This window comes from Filobasidium floriforme (assembly GCF_021052385.1).
Source record: "Filobasidium floriforme strain CBS 6241 chromosome Unknown HD553scaffold_3, whole genome shotgun sequence".
Taxonomy (NCBI): domain Eukaryota; kingdom Fungi; phylum Basidiomycota; class Tremellomycetes; order Filobasidiales; family Filobasidiaceae; genus Filobasidium; species Filobasidium floriforme.
The window spans coordinates 565007-579369 of record NW_025763624.1 but is presented as its reverse complement, the minus strand read 5'-3'; the positions used below and the strand labels follow the sequence as shown (position 1 = coordinate 579369).

Genomic DNA, 14363 nt, shown 5'->3' with positions numbered 1-14363 from the left:
ATCTACCTCGATCGTAACCTTGACTTTGTGAGCGTGAAATGTCAGATAGCCTGACATGTAGATTGTCTCCCTTTGAAGAGCCTGCGTGTGCCTGGCGCTGGACCGTGAGAACCTCCCCCCGCCCCAGCCACCCGTCTCGCTCCCTGTGTTGTGTTTACGTTGAACGAGATGATAATAAACAAGCACTCCAACATCACCGTATTAATCTTGACAACACCCTACGACTTTACGAAAAAAGAGTGACAAAGCAACACACTCACTCGACCATCCTTTCGCCCACCTCTTTTCAGCGACGGAACAGCTCGACGGCACACCCGACCCACCGTCAATCAAAACACGACCCTCCCTTCAAACTAGCTCCGGATTCAGGATTTCGCATTAGCTAGCTTTCAGCCTCATACTTCACGGACACGGATCACAGCAAGTTGAACGGAGTCTCAGGAACTTCATTACAGTAGAATAGCGCAAAAGAGAATTCAAGCTCTCAAGATGGACGCAGGTACTCTTTTGGTGAACTCGTTGTCGGCTGGTACGTGTTCGAGATGTCGAGTTTTACGCTTTTCACCCACGGCGTGGAATGGGGAGACGTCAATTATGATACTGATGATCTGCTCGATATCTTGTGCTGAGGATAGACAATGCCACCCGGCAGGAAGCTACGGCGCAATTGCAGAATGCTATGCAGAACGACTATGTAAGCATTCTCCGACCTGGGGATACCCTGATTTCGCAACCTCTTCGCACTGAATGCTGATAGATCTGCGGACGATGACAGGGCGGTTATATGCACACACTGGCTATGGAGTTGGCCAACGAACAGCAACAGAGCCATATCAGGAATGCAGCGGGTATCGCCATCAAGAACGCTTTGACCGGGCGAGTAAGTTTTCCGCAACCACAACGAAGCACAGCCCGTAAACAAACCATTTCAGATTTCACTAACAACGGTTGCATTCCTACTCGCCTCACTTCGCAGGAAGCCACCACTCAAAACGCCCTCCTCGAACGATGGAAGACCCTCGACGCATCCCGCCGGACCGAGCTCAAACGGCTCTGTCTCCAAACCCTCGGGTCGCCGGATAAACGAGCCGCCGGTGTCTCGGCGAGCGCGATCGCGGCCATTGCAGCCTGCGAGCTGCCTTATGGGGAGTGGAACGAGTTGATCGGGACCTTGTTGGAGTTTGTCGGGCAGGACAATGTCGGGTTGAGGGTGGCTACTCTGCAGACGATCGGTTATATCTGCGAGGCGATCGTGAGTTCAGCGAAGTCGTCTGTGATGGACAGCTTCGGCAGTTGCTGACACAAACGATTCTTGTATATGCTACTGGTCATTCTCGTAGAGCCCCGAATACCTCGCCTCCCGATCAAACGAAATCCTCACCGCCGTCGTCCAAGGTGTACGCAAGGAAGAGACCAACATGGACGTCCAGGCCGCCGCCATCCAAGCCCTGTACAACAGTTTGGAATTCATCAGGGACAACTTTGAGCGAGAGGGCGAGCGAAACTACATTATGCAGGTCGTTTGCGAGGCTACGCAGAGCCCATCGATACCTGTCCAGGTGGGCGCTTTCGAGTGTCTCGTCAAAATCATGCAACTGTATTACGACAAGATGAAGCTGTACATGGAGAGGGCCTTGTTTGGCGTAAGTCTTTGTCTCGCGGGTAGTTTTATAGGGAATGAGAGGGACTGGTTAGGCTGATCGAGAATTCTGTGGCGCTCTCAATGTCAGTTGACGGTCATCGGGATGCAAAACGCAGAGGAAAAGGTCGCTCTCCAGGCGGTCGAGTTCTGGTCGACGGTGTGTGACGAAGAGGCCGAGTTGATGTACGAGGCGCAAGAGGTGAGCGCGCCATCTCACCTGCTGTCGGCTTACAGGAGTGGCATATCTCATCTTGGATGTTTCGCTTTCGATAGGCCGCCGAAGTCGGTTCCTCCCCCGTGGTGGAGAGCCAGAACTTTGCCAAGGTAGCCCTGCCCGAGATCTTGCCTCAACTGCTTGTCCTCATGCAAAAGCAAGACGAAGATGCCGAGGACGACGAGTGGAACGTGGCCATGGCTGCGGGGACCTGTGTCGGACTCTTGGCCACTGTTGTTGGCAACGATATTGTCGCCCCTACCATTCCCTTCATCGAGCAGAACATCCAGGCTGGGGATTGGCATCAGCGAGACGCGGCCGTCATGGTCTTTGGATCCATCTTGGACGGGCCCGACGAATACGTCCTCTCCCCCTTGGTTCGACAGGCCTTGCCCACCTTGATCCAGATGATGAACGACGGACACGCTTCCGTCCGAGACAGTGTAGCCTGGACCTTGGGCAGGATTACCGACCTAATGATCAAGGTCATTCAGCCGGAAGAACACTTGCCCGAGTTGGTCAAGGCGCTCGTGTTTGGGCTGCAGCAGACGGGAAGGATCGCAAGCAGCTCGTGTTGGTCGATCAAGAACCTCGCGCTCGGGTTCAGCGACGAGGAGTCGGATGAGGCGACCACGACGCCGTTGTCGCCTTATTACCGAGGGTTGATGGAGGCCCTGATGAGCACTAGCGAGAGCAGGTCAGCGGCAGTTGATATGTCATCGCGGAGAAGAGGTTTGACGGGCGCTGACACACCTCGCTGTCACATACAGGAACAACGACGGTAACGCTCGTACCGCTACGTACGAGGCCATCGCTACCCTGGCTAGCACCGCCGTCCAGGACACTCTGGAATTCGTCTCGCAGGCTGGTCTCGAGATCTTGTCGCGAAGCGAAAAGCTCCTCGAATTGAGGGTAAGCCTCGATGTCTTTGTGTAATCACTCGAGAGAGTGGTAGCTGAGGTGAACTTTGTGTGCGATATTCAGAATCAGCTCGTCGGAAGTGATGACAGGAACAACTGGAACGAATTGCAGAGCAATTGTTGCAACGTCATTCAGGTCAGTTTGCGTCAGTCTTTGGCATGCTATGTCTTACTGACTCGGTTCTGCGATGCCACAGGCCATCATCCGAAAGGTTGGACACCAGATCGAGCCCCTGGCCGACCGAATCATGAACGTCCAGCTTCAATTGCTGCAGACTTCTGCGAAGGACGCTGCTGTCGCCGAGGACGCGTTCATGACGATCTCGAGCTTGGTTCTTGGTAGGTCGGCCGTATATGTTCGATAGCTGTCGTTGTCACTGACATGTTGCTGTCATTTCCGCAGTCCTGGACGAGAGCTTCGAAAAGTACACCTCACACCTCATGGAGTTCATCTTCTCGGCTTTGCGAACCCTCGACGAGTTCCAGGTCTTCACCGCTGCCGTCGGTGTAACCGGAGATCTCGCTCGTGCCGTCAAGGGCAAGATTTCACCCTATGCCGACCCCTTGCTACAAGCTCTGTTGGCCGCGCTCTCTAGCCCGGTCCTTCACCGAACCGCCAAGCCCACTGTTGTTTCGGTTTTCGGAGACGTCGCCATTGCTCTGGGATCCGGCTTTACCCCCTACCTTCAGAACGTCATGGCCATGCTGTCGCAGGCTGGACAGGTCCAGGCAACGTCCAGCAGCGATGCTGGCATGTTTGACTTTGTCTGGGCGATGCGCGAGTCGATTGCCGAGGCCTTTATCGGTATCTTGACCGGTCTGCAAGACACGGATCGTAAGTGCTGCCCACATCTTACAAGGTGACCGCGGTACTGATCGATCGATCCTCACCATTTAGCCATGGCCTTCATGCCGTACGTTGGGGGAATCATCCAATTCATCACGAGTACCGCGGACGAAGAGGACGCTTCCTTCGACTACCTCCGAACATGTTACAACCTGCTCGGAGATATGGCCAGCACCTACAAGGAGGGCATCAAGCCCGTCCTACTGGAGCCCTCGATCTCGCACTTCTTGCACATTGCCAAGATGAGGAACTGCAAGCAGCGTCGAGTGACCGACGCGGTCAAATACGCCCGACAGGTAGGTACTCTCATGAGGCGATCAATACTCGCGTGTCGACCACTTACCCTATTTCTTGTCACTAACCAACAGGCCGTCCGAGCTGCCGTCAACTGAAGACTTTGACCTCTTCCCTACACCCCACCATTACGGCCTGTCCTCTCGATATCATCCCCCATCGCATTGCTTCTTAATTCCCTGCATCATATCACCCCCTTTCTCATCATCCTCATCGAAGAGGCCTTCCGCGCCTACCTTCTGTATAGCTTACGCAACAGTCGGCGCTCACGACACGACACGCAGGCACACGAACGCTTTACGGCTAACGGCTGTGAAACTAAAACCCGGCTATCACCCAGTTCTCCGTCGGATATCATGCCGGATAGTCGGACCATCACGAATAGACAATGGAAAGCAAAAGAACGAGGCTCATGTGCATCTGAAGGATGGCAGGTCTACGTCAGGCATCTCGAGAGGTGCGATGCTACGCGGTCTCATTGCCCTGTCTTCTCGGGCATCAGAGGTATGCAATTCGAGCTACTTTGTACAATACTCCCGCATAGACGGAGGCATGTTTCAAATGACTGCATTGTATCAATCGCACACAAGTCACTTGACCGCATCGGCCGGCTCCATCACAGGGGAAACATGTGTCGAACTGGAAAGAAACGGGGTATCAGAGCGAGCCGGGCAGGGGGAAAGGAAACGGAGAAGGGGAAAAGGGGAAAAGGGGGATGAAAGGGGAAGAAAGAACTGTTTGGGTCCCGGGGAGGTTGCCGGTCACTCCGTCTATATCTCGTTGACCACCAAGAGCACAACATTTGAAGCCCTGCAACACATGAGCTCCCTTTTTTCGTGCACAGATACAACAGTACCAGTCTACCAGTGAATCACAACCAGTCAACAACACCATGCTTCGACTATTCCAGACCGTGCTTGCTCTTGTTGCCACCCTTTCGGTTGCATCCGCTGGCCTCGTACAGCGAGGCAAAACCCGGTCTGTCAAGCTGCACAACCATGCTTACCAGTTTCGGATCCCGAACACATCGGGAGCAGGTCTCACCAGGGAGCTGGAATTTAAGCAGATGTGGGCGGAAAATATGAAAGACAGGCTCTGGCAGCTATACAGACCCGAGCCAGTTGACGGAGGTGCTTGGCCAGGTGGTGAGGGAACTTTCGAGATTGTCAATGGTTTGAAACACAACGAGGTGAGTCAGGCCGCTTGTCAGCGTCTGCAACCCCGAAGAAGCTGACGCTCGGACATCCCAGTGTCATCTCGAAGGCATACTCAGCCTTGAGGGACCAGACATCGAATGGCAGATTGGCGCTTGCAAGACAAGGCCTGGCGCGTGCGAGACAGTTGAATGTATGAACGAGAAGGAAGGAATCAGGTTAATCTGCCAGGAGCAGCCAGCGCCGTTCCTCGATTGTTGAGAGCATGAGAACGGACATCATGTCCCAATATTGGTGCTTGTTACCAACGATCTGAGTCGTAGTCTAGTCGAATGTTGATGCCTGTATCGTGCACTCATCGACGTACCGTTCATATCTATAATCATATCCAACCGGAAATCGATCATCTGCTCTGTCCGAACATCCCATCTATAGTTTGCTCTTTGCGGTCTGTCGGACACGAAAGCCAGCGGTTGACTCAGTAGACAGTACGGCCTCAGAAGGTAGGAAAGCAACAAACCTTCAACACGTCATCCAACTTGGTCTGCCAGACGTCAAGCAACATCAAGCGACAACATCAGTCTCGTTGCGAGAGAGAAAGGATCACGGCAGCCGACTCACCGCAAACATGATCTGAGAAGATACAAAAGAAGCGATGGACTCGTATGAGCTAAGATAGTCGATCGACAAGCCGAATGGAAGCTGATTCACGTTACCCTTGACCTTTAGCTGACCGGTCATGAACGCTTTCTGAGCGTTGACCTTGCCCTCGGACTATTTAGAAAGAGTAGTCAAAATCAGCTGTCCAGAATGCGTCGTGTAAATGAGAGGATTCGTCACTTACCAGGCCGACGAACACGTCTGCGAAAGAGCGAGCGAAAGGTGGAAGTCAGCTGGCGCAGGTCGGCCGGCGTACAAGGTAGACATGACATACTGTCGGGCATGGTAATAGTGCAGTCTATATCAGAGTGACGTTTTCGAAGTAGCGTCAATACCCGATACTATTATGTAGCATCTGTTATGAGAGCCTCCAGTTCCCTTTGCACTCACCGGCTTTACCAGCTTCGCCCTTCCTGACCTCTCCTTTGTTCTTCATGTCGATGCTATACCATCGCAAGAATTGTCCGTTAGCCGCACCATCTTATGCACACCGGCGACGTTCCGACTCACGTCCATATCTCCGTGTCCTCCTTGCCCTTGATATTCAGCTGGAAAATACCATTCGTCTATGGCCGCTCATCAACGTTCTGGTCAGCAGATGACGCAGAAAGGAAGGGAACGCCGCGACTGACCTTCTTGACCTGCTTCTGCTTCTCTTCGTCAGAGAGCTGCTCGAACGACTTTTGCAAAGTCTACAGTATTATGCCAGCTTACAGTGAGTACCTTGCTGTCAGAGCCATTCAGATGTCTGGATACTGACCGATAGGATCTGGCTGGACTATATGTGAGACAAGTACCGTCAAATCAAATCTCGTTGAACGAGGTAGGTTTCGCTGCGAGGCGTACCTTGCTGTCAGAAGACATTTCGATTAGCTGAATCAGATATATGAGGGTGCTTAGTGTTCCAAGATGCGTATAGACGTTCCGTAGACTGAGGATATGTCCGGAATTCAGGAATGCACAGCTAGTTGCTGTTAATTGCTGATGGATGGCATCGACGAGCTTCGGTTATCGCGCCGGGTATCGTCGACGTCCAGCTATATTACGTAATGACGGTCATAATACATATATAACCTACAGTATATGCGTTGTTCTATGCGTTGTGACAGCCCGTTGCATTCGTCATCCGAATCCGTTCGCAGTCGAGGAAACGTTCTGCTCTCAGATCGCGGACATTCACCTTCTTATAATCAAATGTCACGCTTGGATGATCTGACAGGCTGACCTTCGACGTCTCATTACTGAACTGGAAGTCATGGCCAACTCGGTAGAAAAATCGCCAGGGTCGATTGCCGACACCGCTCATGACCTCCGTGTCGGACTCAACTCTGTCTTGGAAGAAAGCGTGGATACGGTGAAAAAGAACGTTAGCATGTAAGTCTTTCTTGGGGACCTGGTAGATATTTGGCAGTTCAAGTTCGCTTATTCGGCACAAGCCAATAGCATGGACGAAGAGTACTTTACACCTACCAGCACCAAAGTACAGGATTTTGCCGAAAAGAACCCGGTAGTCTTTGTGAGCCGACAGCCGTCTTGACCCTGTCTACGACTCTGTGCGGGGGACTGATCACTTTATCTTTATCTAGATATTCCTGGCTGTATTCGGCTTCCTCTCGATCTTCCCCATCCTCTTTGCTTTGTGAGTTCACAGGAGGCTGTCGTGAGCTATCTTTTTACGGTACTGACAACCGAAGCACGACAGGGGTTTCATCGCTTTGTGCATGAGCATGGCTATCATCGGGACCGTCATGTTCCTTCTAGCTGTGCTCGGATTTGTGCTGCTCCTCACTAGTTGGTCATATCTCTTTGGGCTCCCGATGTCAAGATGACAAGCTGATGAGTGATGCTCATTTTCCAGGCTTCGTGCTTACCCCTATCTTGATCATCACGACGAGCATCGCCATGTTCACCACCGGCTGTCTGATCGGTCTTTTCCTGGCCACCCGACTCTATATTCTTACCCGTGATGCCGACTTTTCGCTGGCTATCGGTTTGCAACGATGGTTCGAAGAGACCAAGAGTCGGATCTTGCGAATGATCCCTGCACAACCTGTCGAGGTTAAACAGGTCGTGATCCATGGTTCGGAGGCGGAGACCGGGGAAGAAGGAGAAATCGATGTCAAGAGGGTCGAGTTGCAATTGATGAACGGAAACATCAAAAAGGAAGTCGATAACGTGGCGGTGGTGGTTGACGAAAAAGCAGATGGACGGGTGAAAGCGCAAACAGATGGACATTCTACGCGACAAGAAGGGGAGACGTATGCAGAAGTAGCTCACGCTATGACGGCGTAGATGCGACGGGATATATGATCAAGAGGCCGTATGTATCACGTCCTCGTAGATAGAGTTACGAATTGATGTGTCCGTATTGATAACAAACAATCAAGCGATCTGTCTAGTTTGCCGCGGAGTCTCTGCATCTTCCCTCAGCTCTGATCTCTAGCCCGCTACGATTAGACGCGGAGCACGTACTAGCTGGAGGTTCACTTTGCCGTTAGAAGAATTGCGAACGTCGTGAACCCAATCACTTACGCTACCTGGACGCGATCGATTCAAGACAGTCGTCTTGCAGAAAACAGTATGTTAAAAGGCCAGAAATATTACACGCTTGACAAAACGAAACTATCACGAATACAACAACTGCAGGGATAATGCTCAGCACTGCACAAAGCTAGGTGGCCTGGCGCATTTCAAGCTAACGCCCTGTTTGACTTCCCAGCCCGGCTCGTCGGCGTTTCCCGTACAGTCACCGAAGTTCCATTGTACATCAAGGGGCCCCTCACCGAGTGTCCCTTCGAGATGGCACTATAGTCCCAAAGGTCAGCCCTCAAGAGATTTGACACAAGAGCCGATTACTGTCTCTACTCACTACGATGGATTTGGGATCGATTTTCTGGTGAATCATGAAAGTACCAGCACCGTTTCCCCATTGCTTGCCAGCTGGTGGCGCAGGTTCGATCAACTGCCACAATTGAGTGTTTGCAGGCTGATTGAACTTGAGAACGGTGGCATGACCGACATTCTCGATCGATAATCCGTTCGGGTTCCCCGCCGTGATGACTACCGATCGGGCGGATGTGACCGCAAGGGTAGCGAATACGAATGGGATGATCTTGGGTAGATGCAGCATGATAATTTTGGTGGTCGGCAATATGTTTTCGAGATTGATTGACTACCGAACAAGTCGATATCAAATTCAGTTGTGTGATGCCATTTCCGATGGCTCTTATACTTGTTGAGATGCTCTCCCCGCCGTCGACATCTGGCTCAAAACCGACGACGGCATGAAATGATTCCCCTTTGTCCCCCCTTGCGCTCCCCTTCGCCGCCCCTTTGTCATAGATCTTCATCGATTCTCGAATGCCACTCCCTCCTGGTACCTTGCGGTTTCACTTTCACCCTCTGACCCCTTGTATTATCCGTGTTCTCCTGACGCTCATGCGCCTTTCTCTGTGAGTATCTTTCAGTTGAAGGAGCTCCCATGCTCGACGGCTTCGAGATCGGTGGATCATCGAAAGCCAACATAGGTCTTGGACCCCTTTGACTGATGATCTCAGGGGCTAGAAATGCGAATCAGGACCAGAGGGGTAAACAAAACAATGATCCTGTGATGTCCAGGGTTCGATGTTCGAGAACTATCAGTTGACCTCTGTATACACGCCGCGTTTCAGCCCCGGAAGTGCGTGAAAGGCTCTTTCGATGATTCGAACCTGTCGAGGCATTCATCCTTGTTGTGTCGCGTGGCTTCCAGTCCAGGCTGAACACCCAGCCTTGTACCTTCAAACCGTTACATCTGAACCCTTTGAAACTGTTACACGCCCAACTTCATCGCGGGATTCCCCTAAGCCAGCGCGGAAGGAAGAGGAACGGACCACCTAGGATCGCGACGACGTTATGGGAGGTGAAACGCAACGCTCTGGCCGTGACTTCCCATACTTGAAGTTACATCATGCAAAGATGGTGAGCGGGCTGATCTTTCTGTCTTCGATAACAGGATCTCTGCTTCAAACCCCAACACAATATCAACATGGCGAAAGTCAGAGGATGGATGCAGGGCCTGTATTCAACTGTCCATGCCCGGCACGACTTTGGGCTTGCAATGGAGGGGGAGGTACTAGTACCTGTCATGCACCCGGGTAGGGTACTTCGATCATGGACAGAGAATCCAGACCCAAGGATTGTTTCCTGGGCCCGGAAACCTGACTCCATACCGTACATGCGCTGACTCGCCTACGCTATCACGTTCCGACTTCACGCTCACAGTTCATCATTTCCAGTGTCGACAGCAGCATCGCGCCCAGATGACCCAATTTGCCCTTATCCTCGCGCCTAAAGTGCCATCCTTTCAACAGGCCGAACGTGACATGACGCGTGAGACGTACTCGTAATGAGGTTCCTAGGCGAGATCCTCAGGGACAGTGACGTTGAAGAGGAAGAGGTGAAAGGAGGCACGATGTTTGGGGAGGATGGTGTAGTTCGCCCCCTGGATCACGCCTGCAGGCTGTGTAGAGAAAACAGGGTATAAAGTCAATTCTAATCGTCTGGTACACCGAGATACCGTTGATAGGCGAGAAGAAGGTTTGTCTCTTCACCCATTCCTTCTTTCCCCACCCTGACCCCAACCCATCCACCGAAAAGTCAACATGATGTTCACGTCTTTCAACGGTGTGCAAGACGAGTATCACCTTCCCAAGAGTCTTTATGAGGAGGAGACGTACGTCACGCCTTTCGCCAAGGTTGAAGATCCGGAGATCGGTTCCCTAGAGAAGAAACCCACCGACGGTGGACCTGTGATGGACGAGAAGCTGGAGATGAAAACGAAAGAGACGGAAGGTACGGGCGAAAAGGAGCTGATCAGCCCGCCTCCTGCTACTCCTGCTCGAGGTTGGCTGTCTAGGATCGGTTCGACACTCGCCTGGGCCTTCTCACCTACGCCTGATCCCTTCGACGGCGCGTACGCTTACCCAGCACCCGGGACGGCCTTTCCGTCCTACCCTTACTACGGAGGCGACCCTGAGTTGGCGATGGCCATCTGGGGTCTGAACTACCGGAACCCCGAGCAAGAGATGATGAGGGACGGAGAGGATGTAGAGGAAATGATCAGGCGAGTGAGCAACTCGCCGATCGATCTGGGCGGTGCGTCGTCGGGAATGTCCAGAGGGATGGGAATCAGGAGGGGTGGTGCTCGACGAGGGCCTTGAGTTGCGACGTAGCGACAAACAAGAGATTCTGCTTATACTGTCCTATGACCGAACGTGAACGGCTTGCTAGCTAAAACTGTATACCTAGATGATGAACCCGACCAGATGGGGCACGTGTTTCAACGCTGAAACATACAACTGGTATGACTTTTTCACGTGATCGACATGGATCGCTCACCTTGCATCCCCTCGACTTTTGACAAAGTAAACACTTCGACCTCTCCAAGCAGCATGACCAAGCAGCTAGCAGAAGGTAAAAAGTTGGGGCAGACATCTCAACTTCGCTCGACAGACAGGTAGATCTCAGCTCATCTGCTACCACGGCTCAATACTATAGACATAAGATGGCCTCGACATCTCTCGACCTGCAGTTGAAGCTCCTGCGGCTCGCCAATGACGATTCGACATCGACTTTCAGCACCGCATCCAAGCTCTCGGACGATCTCCTCTCGGCGAGGTTCAAGGACGTCCTCTTGTCAACATATGCGAGGAGCCTCTTCTCTAGCTCAGAAAGAACAGGAACAGAGGATTTGTGGAGTTCCGTCGGCTTGACTCGATCGGACAAGGCCGTCAGTAACGAGCAGCAATTGAGTATCGAGGAGGAGCAGATGTGTCGATTGGTCATCGCCATCGCTTGTCTACACGCCTTTGTCCAGCTCAACTGGACGGGTCCAGCACTCGATTTCACGACAAAAGATCTTCTCGCTGGATGCACAACGAATTCGGACGAGGCCGACCTTAACATCGCCCTGCACAATGCCACCATTCCTCTGCTCGCGCTTGACGGAGAGCCAGCATATCATCTGGCTCAGGAGCCCACACTTCTCCTCTTTGCATTGAGGATCATCGAAACCTTGCAAGCGGAGAGTTCGGAGAATCTTGTGACGCTTCCGTGGTGGACTTTGCGAATCGGCCTGGTCCATCGGGCTCTTTTGGACGAACCCGTCAACTTCTCGTCCGACCTCTTTTCCTCTCTCGACACCATACTATCCTCTTCCAACCCCCTCTCCGCTCTGCTTACTGCCGATGATAAAGTAGCGCTTCACACCGAAATTGGACTCGCCAACCATCTTCTCGGGATGGACAAACAGGCTTCCGAGCGTTTCTTGTCAGCTGCCAAAGAATCTGGATTGGAGTGGGCGTTGACGGGAGCCTTGGGGAAGAGGACCAAGTTCCAGGTCAAAGAGCTCAGTCAGCTCGTATTGGTTGCCAAGAGCAGGACGAGGCAAGGCGATGAGGCCGATCAGCCGGAGGAGCACGCCGAAGCTGCCAAGGAGAAGGAGGAGGTTGCCGAAGTCAAGGAGAATGGGATCGATGAAGAGGAGAGGGTACCCAATCTCAAGCTCCCGGGCATGCCCGAAACGTTGGCACTCAACGACGATACCCTGCTGGAACAGACACAGTTCACCTCGTCATCTCTCGACTACGCTGGACTCGGAGCTGAATTGGCACCCATCAAAGCGGCCGCTGCCTTGCCCGAAAGCCTGCGAGAGCTCAATCCTCAAGATCAGCCGGCCCTGCATCCTCTCGATCAGGCGCTGTTGATCGACATGTGTCTAGCTCAACACAACAATACTCCGGAAAACGGGCTGACCGCTTCCCAGATGGCTCCCTTCCTCGCCCGAGTCTTGACTCACCCGAAGAACTGGTCCGTACACACAACCGCCTTGCTCCTTCGGGCTCGGTTGGAATCGAAACGATCGAGAACGATCGAGAGGTCGGCTTTGCAGTTGCAGGCCCTCGTCGACCAGATGCCTACGGCGGATTCCGAGCCTAGCGAGCGATTGAGGTATTTCCACCAGCTCCCTCTGGTCTCCAAGTGGGAGATGGAGAGAGAGTTGGCGGTCAGGTTTCTGGGCATGGGTGTCGTCAGGACCGCACTCGAGATCTTTGAGAGACTGGAAATGTGGGAAGAAGCCGTTAGGTGTCATCATAGTATGGAGGATACCGACAAGGCCATCCGGGTCGTTAAAGATCTGCTTGAGGGCAAGAAGGCCGAGCCGGAAATCGTACAAAAGCGAGAAAAGGTGCAGCGGTCGGAAGATGAGGCGGGGAGGAAGGAGACGAAGCGGATCAGGATCGATAACACTCGGGAGGCCAAGCTTTGGTGTCTCCTGGGAGACCTCGAGCCGGACAACGCGGAGGCACATTATGAGAAGGCCTGGGAGGTATCGAAGGGGACTTCGTCTCGGTCGCAACGATCACTGGGTGGTATTTATCTTACCCGTGAAGAGTTCACCAAGGCGATCCCGAGATTCCAGGCCGCCTTGAAAATCAACCCGTTGTACGCCCGAACCTGGTTTGCGCTCGGCTGCTGTCTGCTTCGAGAGGAACGGTTAGAGGAGGCCAGGGAAGCCTTTAGCAGGAACGTTGCCGTCGAGGAGGACGACGCAGAGGCCTGGAACAACTTGGCGGCGGTCTACTTGCGGCTGACTAGGGAAATCGGTGTGGTCAAGGCGGACGACGGCGAGGTGAGTTCTTCCGTTGCTGACATACAAGTGCCAGCTCCGAAATTGACTCTTTGAACGCATGCGAATTGACAGGAGCAAAGCGTGCCATTCACGAATAAGCAACTCGCTTTCAAAGCCTTGCAACATGGCCTGAGACACGCTAGCGACAATTCGAAGATGTGGCAGAACTACATGATCGTGGCTGTGGATGTCGGCCAGCTTTCAGAAGCAGCTCGTGCCTTGAGCCGAACCATAGAGTCGAAGAACGCGCGAGACGCTGCTACTCAGGTGGACCTGGCCGTGCTGTCCAAGCTGGTCGATGCAGTCATTCGCGAAGATTGGAACGGAGGCGCGGGAAATCGATCACCGGACCAGCCCTACACGTCGAACGAGGGGATGGGTCTTTTGCCCATTGTCGAGCGACTGTTCGAGGTGGTGATACTGCCTCGAGTGGTCGAGACTTCCCGTATCTACGCGATTTATGCGAAACTCTTCCGATGGAAGGAAGACTGGGCGGGCGCTTTGGAGTGCTACATGAAGGCGTATCGATCAGGGATCGCCTCAGACGAGACGGTCGAGAGGGAACTGCCCAGGTTCAAGGACGCAACGGAAGATCTGGAAGAACTTGTGGACGTCATGAGATTGTTAGGTCCTCGAGCCAAAGAGCAGGAAGCCGCGCAGGGTTTAGAAAAGGGCAAGGCGAAGTGGAGCGACTGGAAGTTCCAGGCCAGGACCATGGTTCGCACTTTCCAGGGTCGAACAAAGGACACGTGAGTCACTAGTCTGCGTCTATCCGTCGATTTGGCTTTACTTAGTGATCTGCACATAAACAGCTTTGGTGACGAGCCGGAATTCGAGCGCCTGAAGGACGTTCTGGCCGAACTCCGTTCGTAACGTACTCATCAGAAGACACGGGCTGTTTTGAGTGACAGAGCTATTTGACGTTGTAACTTCGAGACGCGATCTCACTTGCATTACATG

The 14363-nt window shown here is 53.0% G+C and overlaps 6 protein-coding genes across 6 annotated transcripts; 4 read left to right on the top strand and 2 right to left on the bottom strand.

Annotated features, from left to right (window-relative positions):
* Nucleotides 1-342: 342 nt before the first annotated feature.
* Nucleotides 343-4197, top strand: HD553DRAFT_156786 (karyopherin Kap95). Its single transcript, XM_046176790.1, has 13 exons — nt 343-529; nt 636-694; nt 776-880; nt 977-1252; nt 1341-1643; nt 1731-1841; nt 1916-2553; nt 2627-2768; nt 2841-2912; nt 2974-3115; nt 3180-3611; nt 3675-3919; nt 3992-4197. The coding sequence occupies exons 1-13, from the start codon at nt 490-492 to the stop codon at nt 4013-4015; spliced, it is 2589 nt and encodes an 862-aa protein (XP_046039200.1). The 5' UTR covers nt 343-489; the 3' UTR covers nt 4016-4197.
* A 526-nt stretch (nt 4198-4723) lies between these two features.
* On the top strand, nt 4724-5416 carry HD553DRAFT_156808 (uncharacterized protein). Its single transcript, XM_046176791.1, has 2 exons — nt 4724-5106; nt 5168-5416. Exons 1-2 carry the CDS (start codon nt 4810-4812, stop codon nt 5330-5332), a joined length of 462 nt encoding a protein of 153 aa, XP_046039199.1. The 5' UTR covers nt 4724-4809; the 3' UTR covers nt 5333-5416.
* Nucleotides 5417-5500: 84 nt separating this feature from the next.
* Nucleotides 5501-6595, bottom strand: HD553DRAFT_339369 (SCP2 sterol-binding domain-containing protein; the record flags this gene model as incomplete). The annotated part of the gene is made up of 11 exons (XM_046182438.1): nt 5501-5521; nt 5592-5615; nt 5693-5704; nt 5783-5845; nt 5916-5932; nt 6006-6029; nt 6122-6174; nt 6242-6297; nt 6364-6423; nt 6492-6509; nt 6578-6595. 11 exons carry the CDS (start codon nt 6593-6595, stop codon nt 5501-5503), a joined length of 366 nt encoding a protein of 121 aa, XP_046039198.1.
* A 269-nt stretch (nt 6596-6864) lies between these two features.
* HD553DRAFT_305277 (uncharacterized protein) lies at nt 6865-8142 on the top strand. Its single transcript, XM_046179136.1, has 6 exons — nt 6865-7105; nt 7175-7247; nt 7318-7370; nt 7434-7522; nt 7590-8051; nt 8119-8142. The coding sequence occupies exons 1-5, from the start codon at nt 6987-6989 to the stop codon at nt 8021-8023; spliced, it is 768 nt and encodes a 255-aa protein (XP_046039197.1). The 5' UTR covers nt 6865-6986; the 3' UTR covers nt 8024-8051; nt 8119-8142.
* A 214-nt stretch (nt 8143-8356) lies between these two features.
* HD553DRAFT_339367 (uncharacterized protein) lies at nt 8357-8861 on the bottom strand (the record flags this gene model as incomplete). The annotated part of the gene is made up of 3 exons (XM_046182437.1): nt 8357-8371; nt 8432-8536; nt 8601-8861. 3 exons carry the CDS (start codon nt 8859-8861, stop codon nt 8357-8359), a joined length of 381 nt encoding a protein of 126 aa, XP_046039196.1.
* A 2331-nt stretch (nt 8862-11192) lies between these two features.
* HD553DRAFT_305273 (putative karyogamy-related protein) lies at nt 11193-14238 on the top strand. The gene is made up of 2 exons (XM_046179135.1): nt 11193-13403; nt 13476-14238. Exons 1-2 carry the CDS (start codon nt 11277-11279, stop codon nt 14154-14156), a joined length of 2808 nt encoding a protein of 935 aa, XP_046039195.1. The 5' UTR covers nt 11193-11276; the 3' UTR covers nt 14157-14238.
* Nucleotides 14239-14363: the final 125 nt, after the last annotated feature.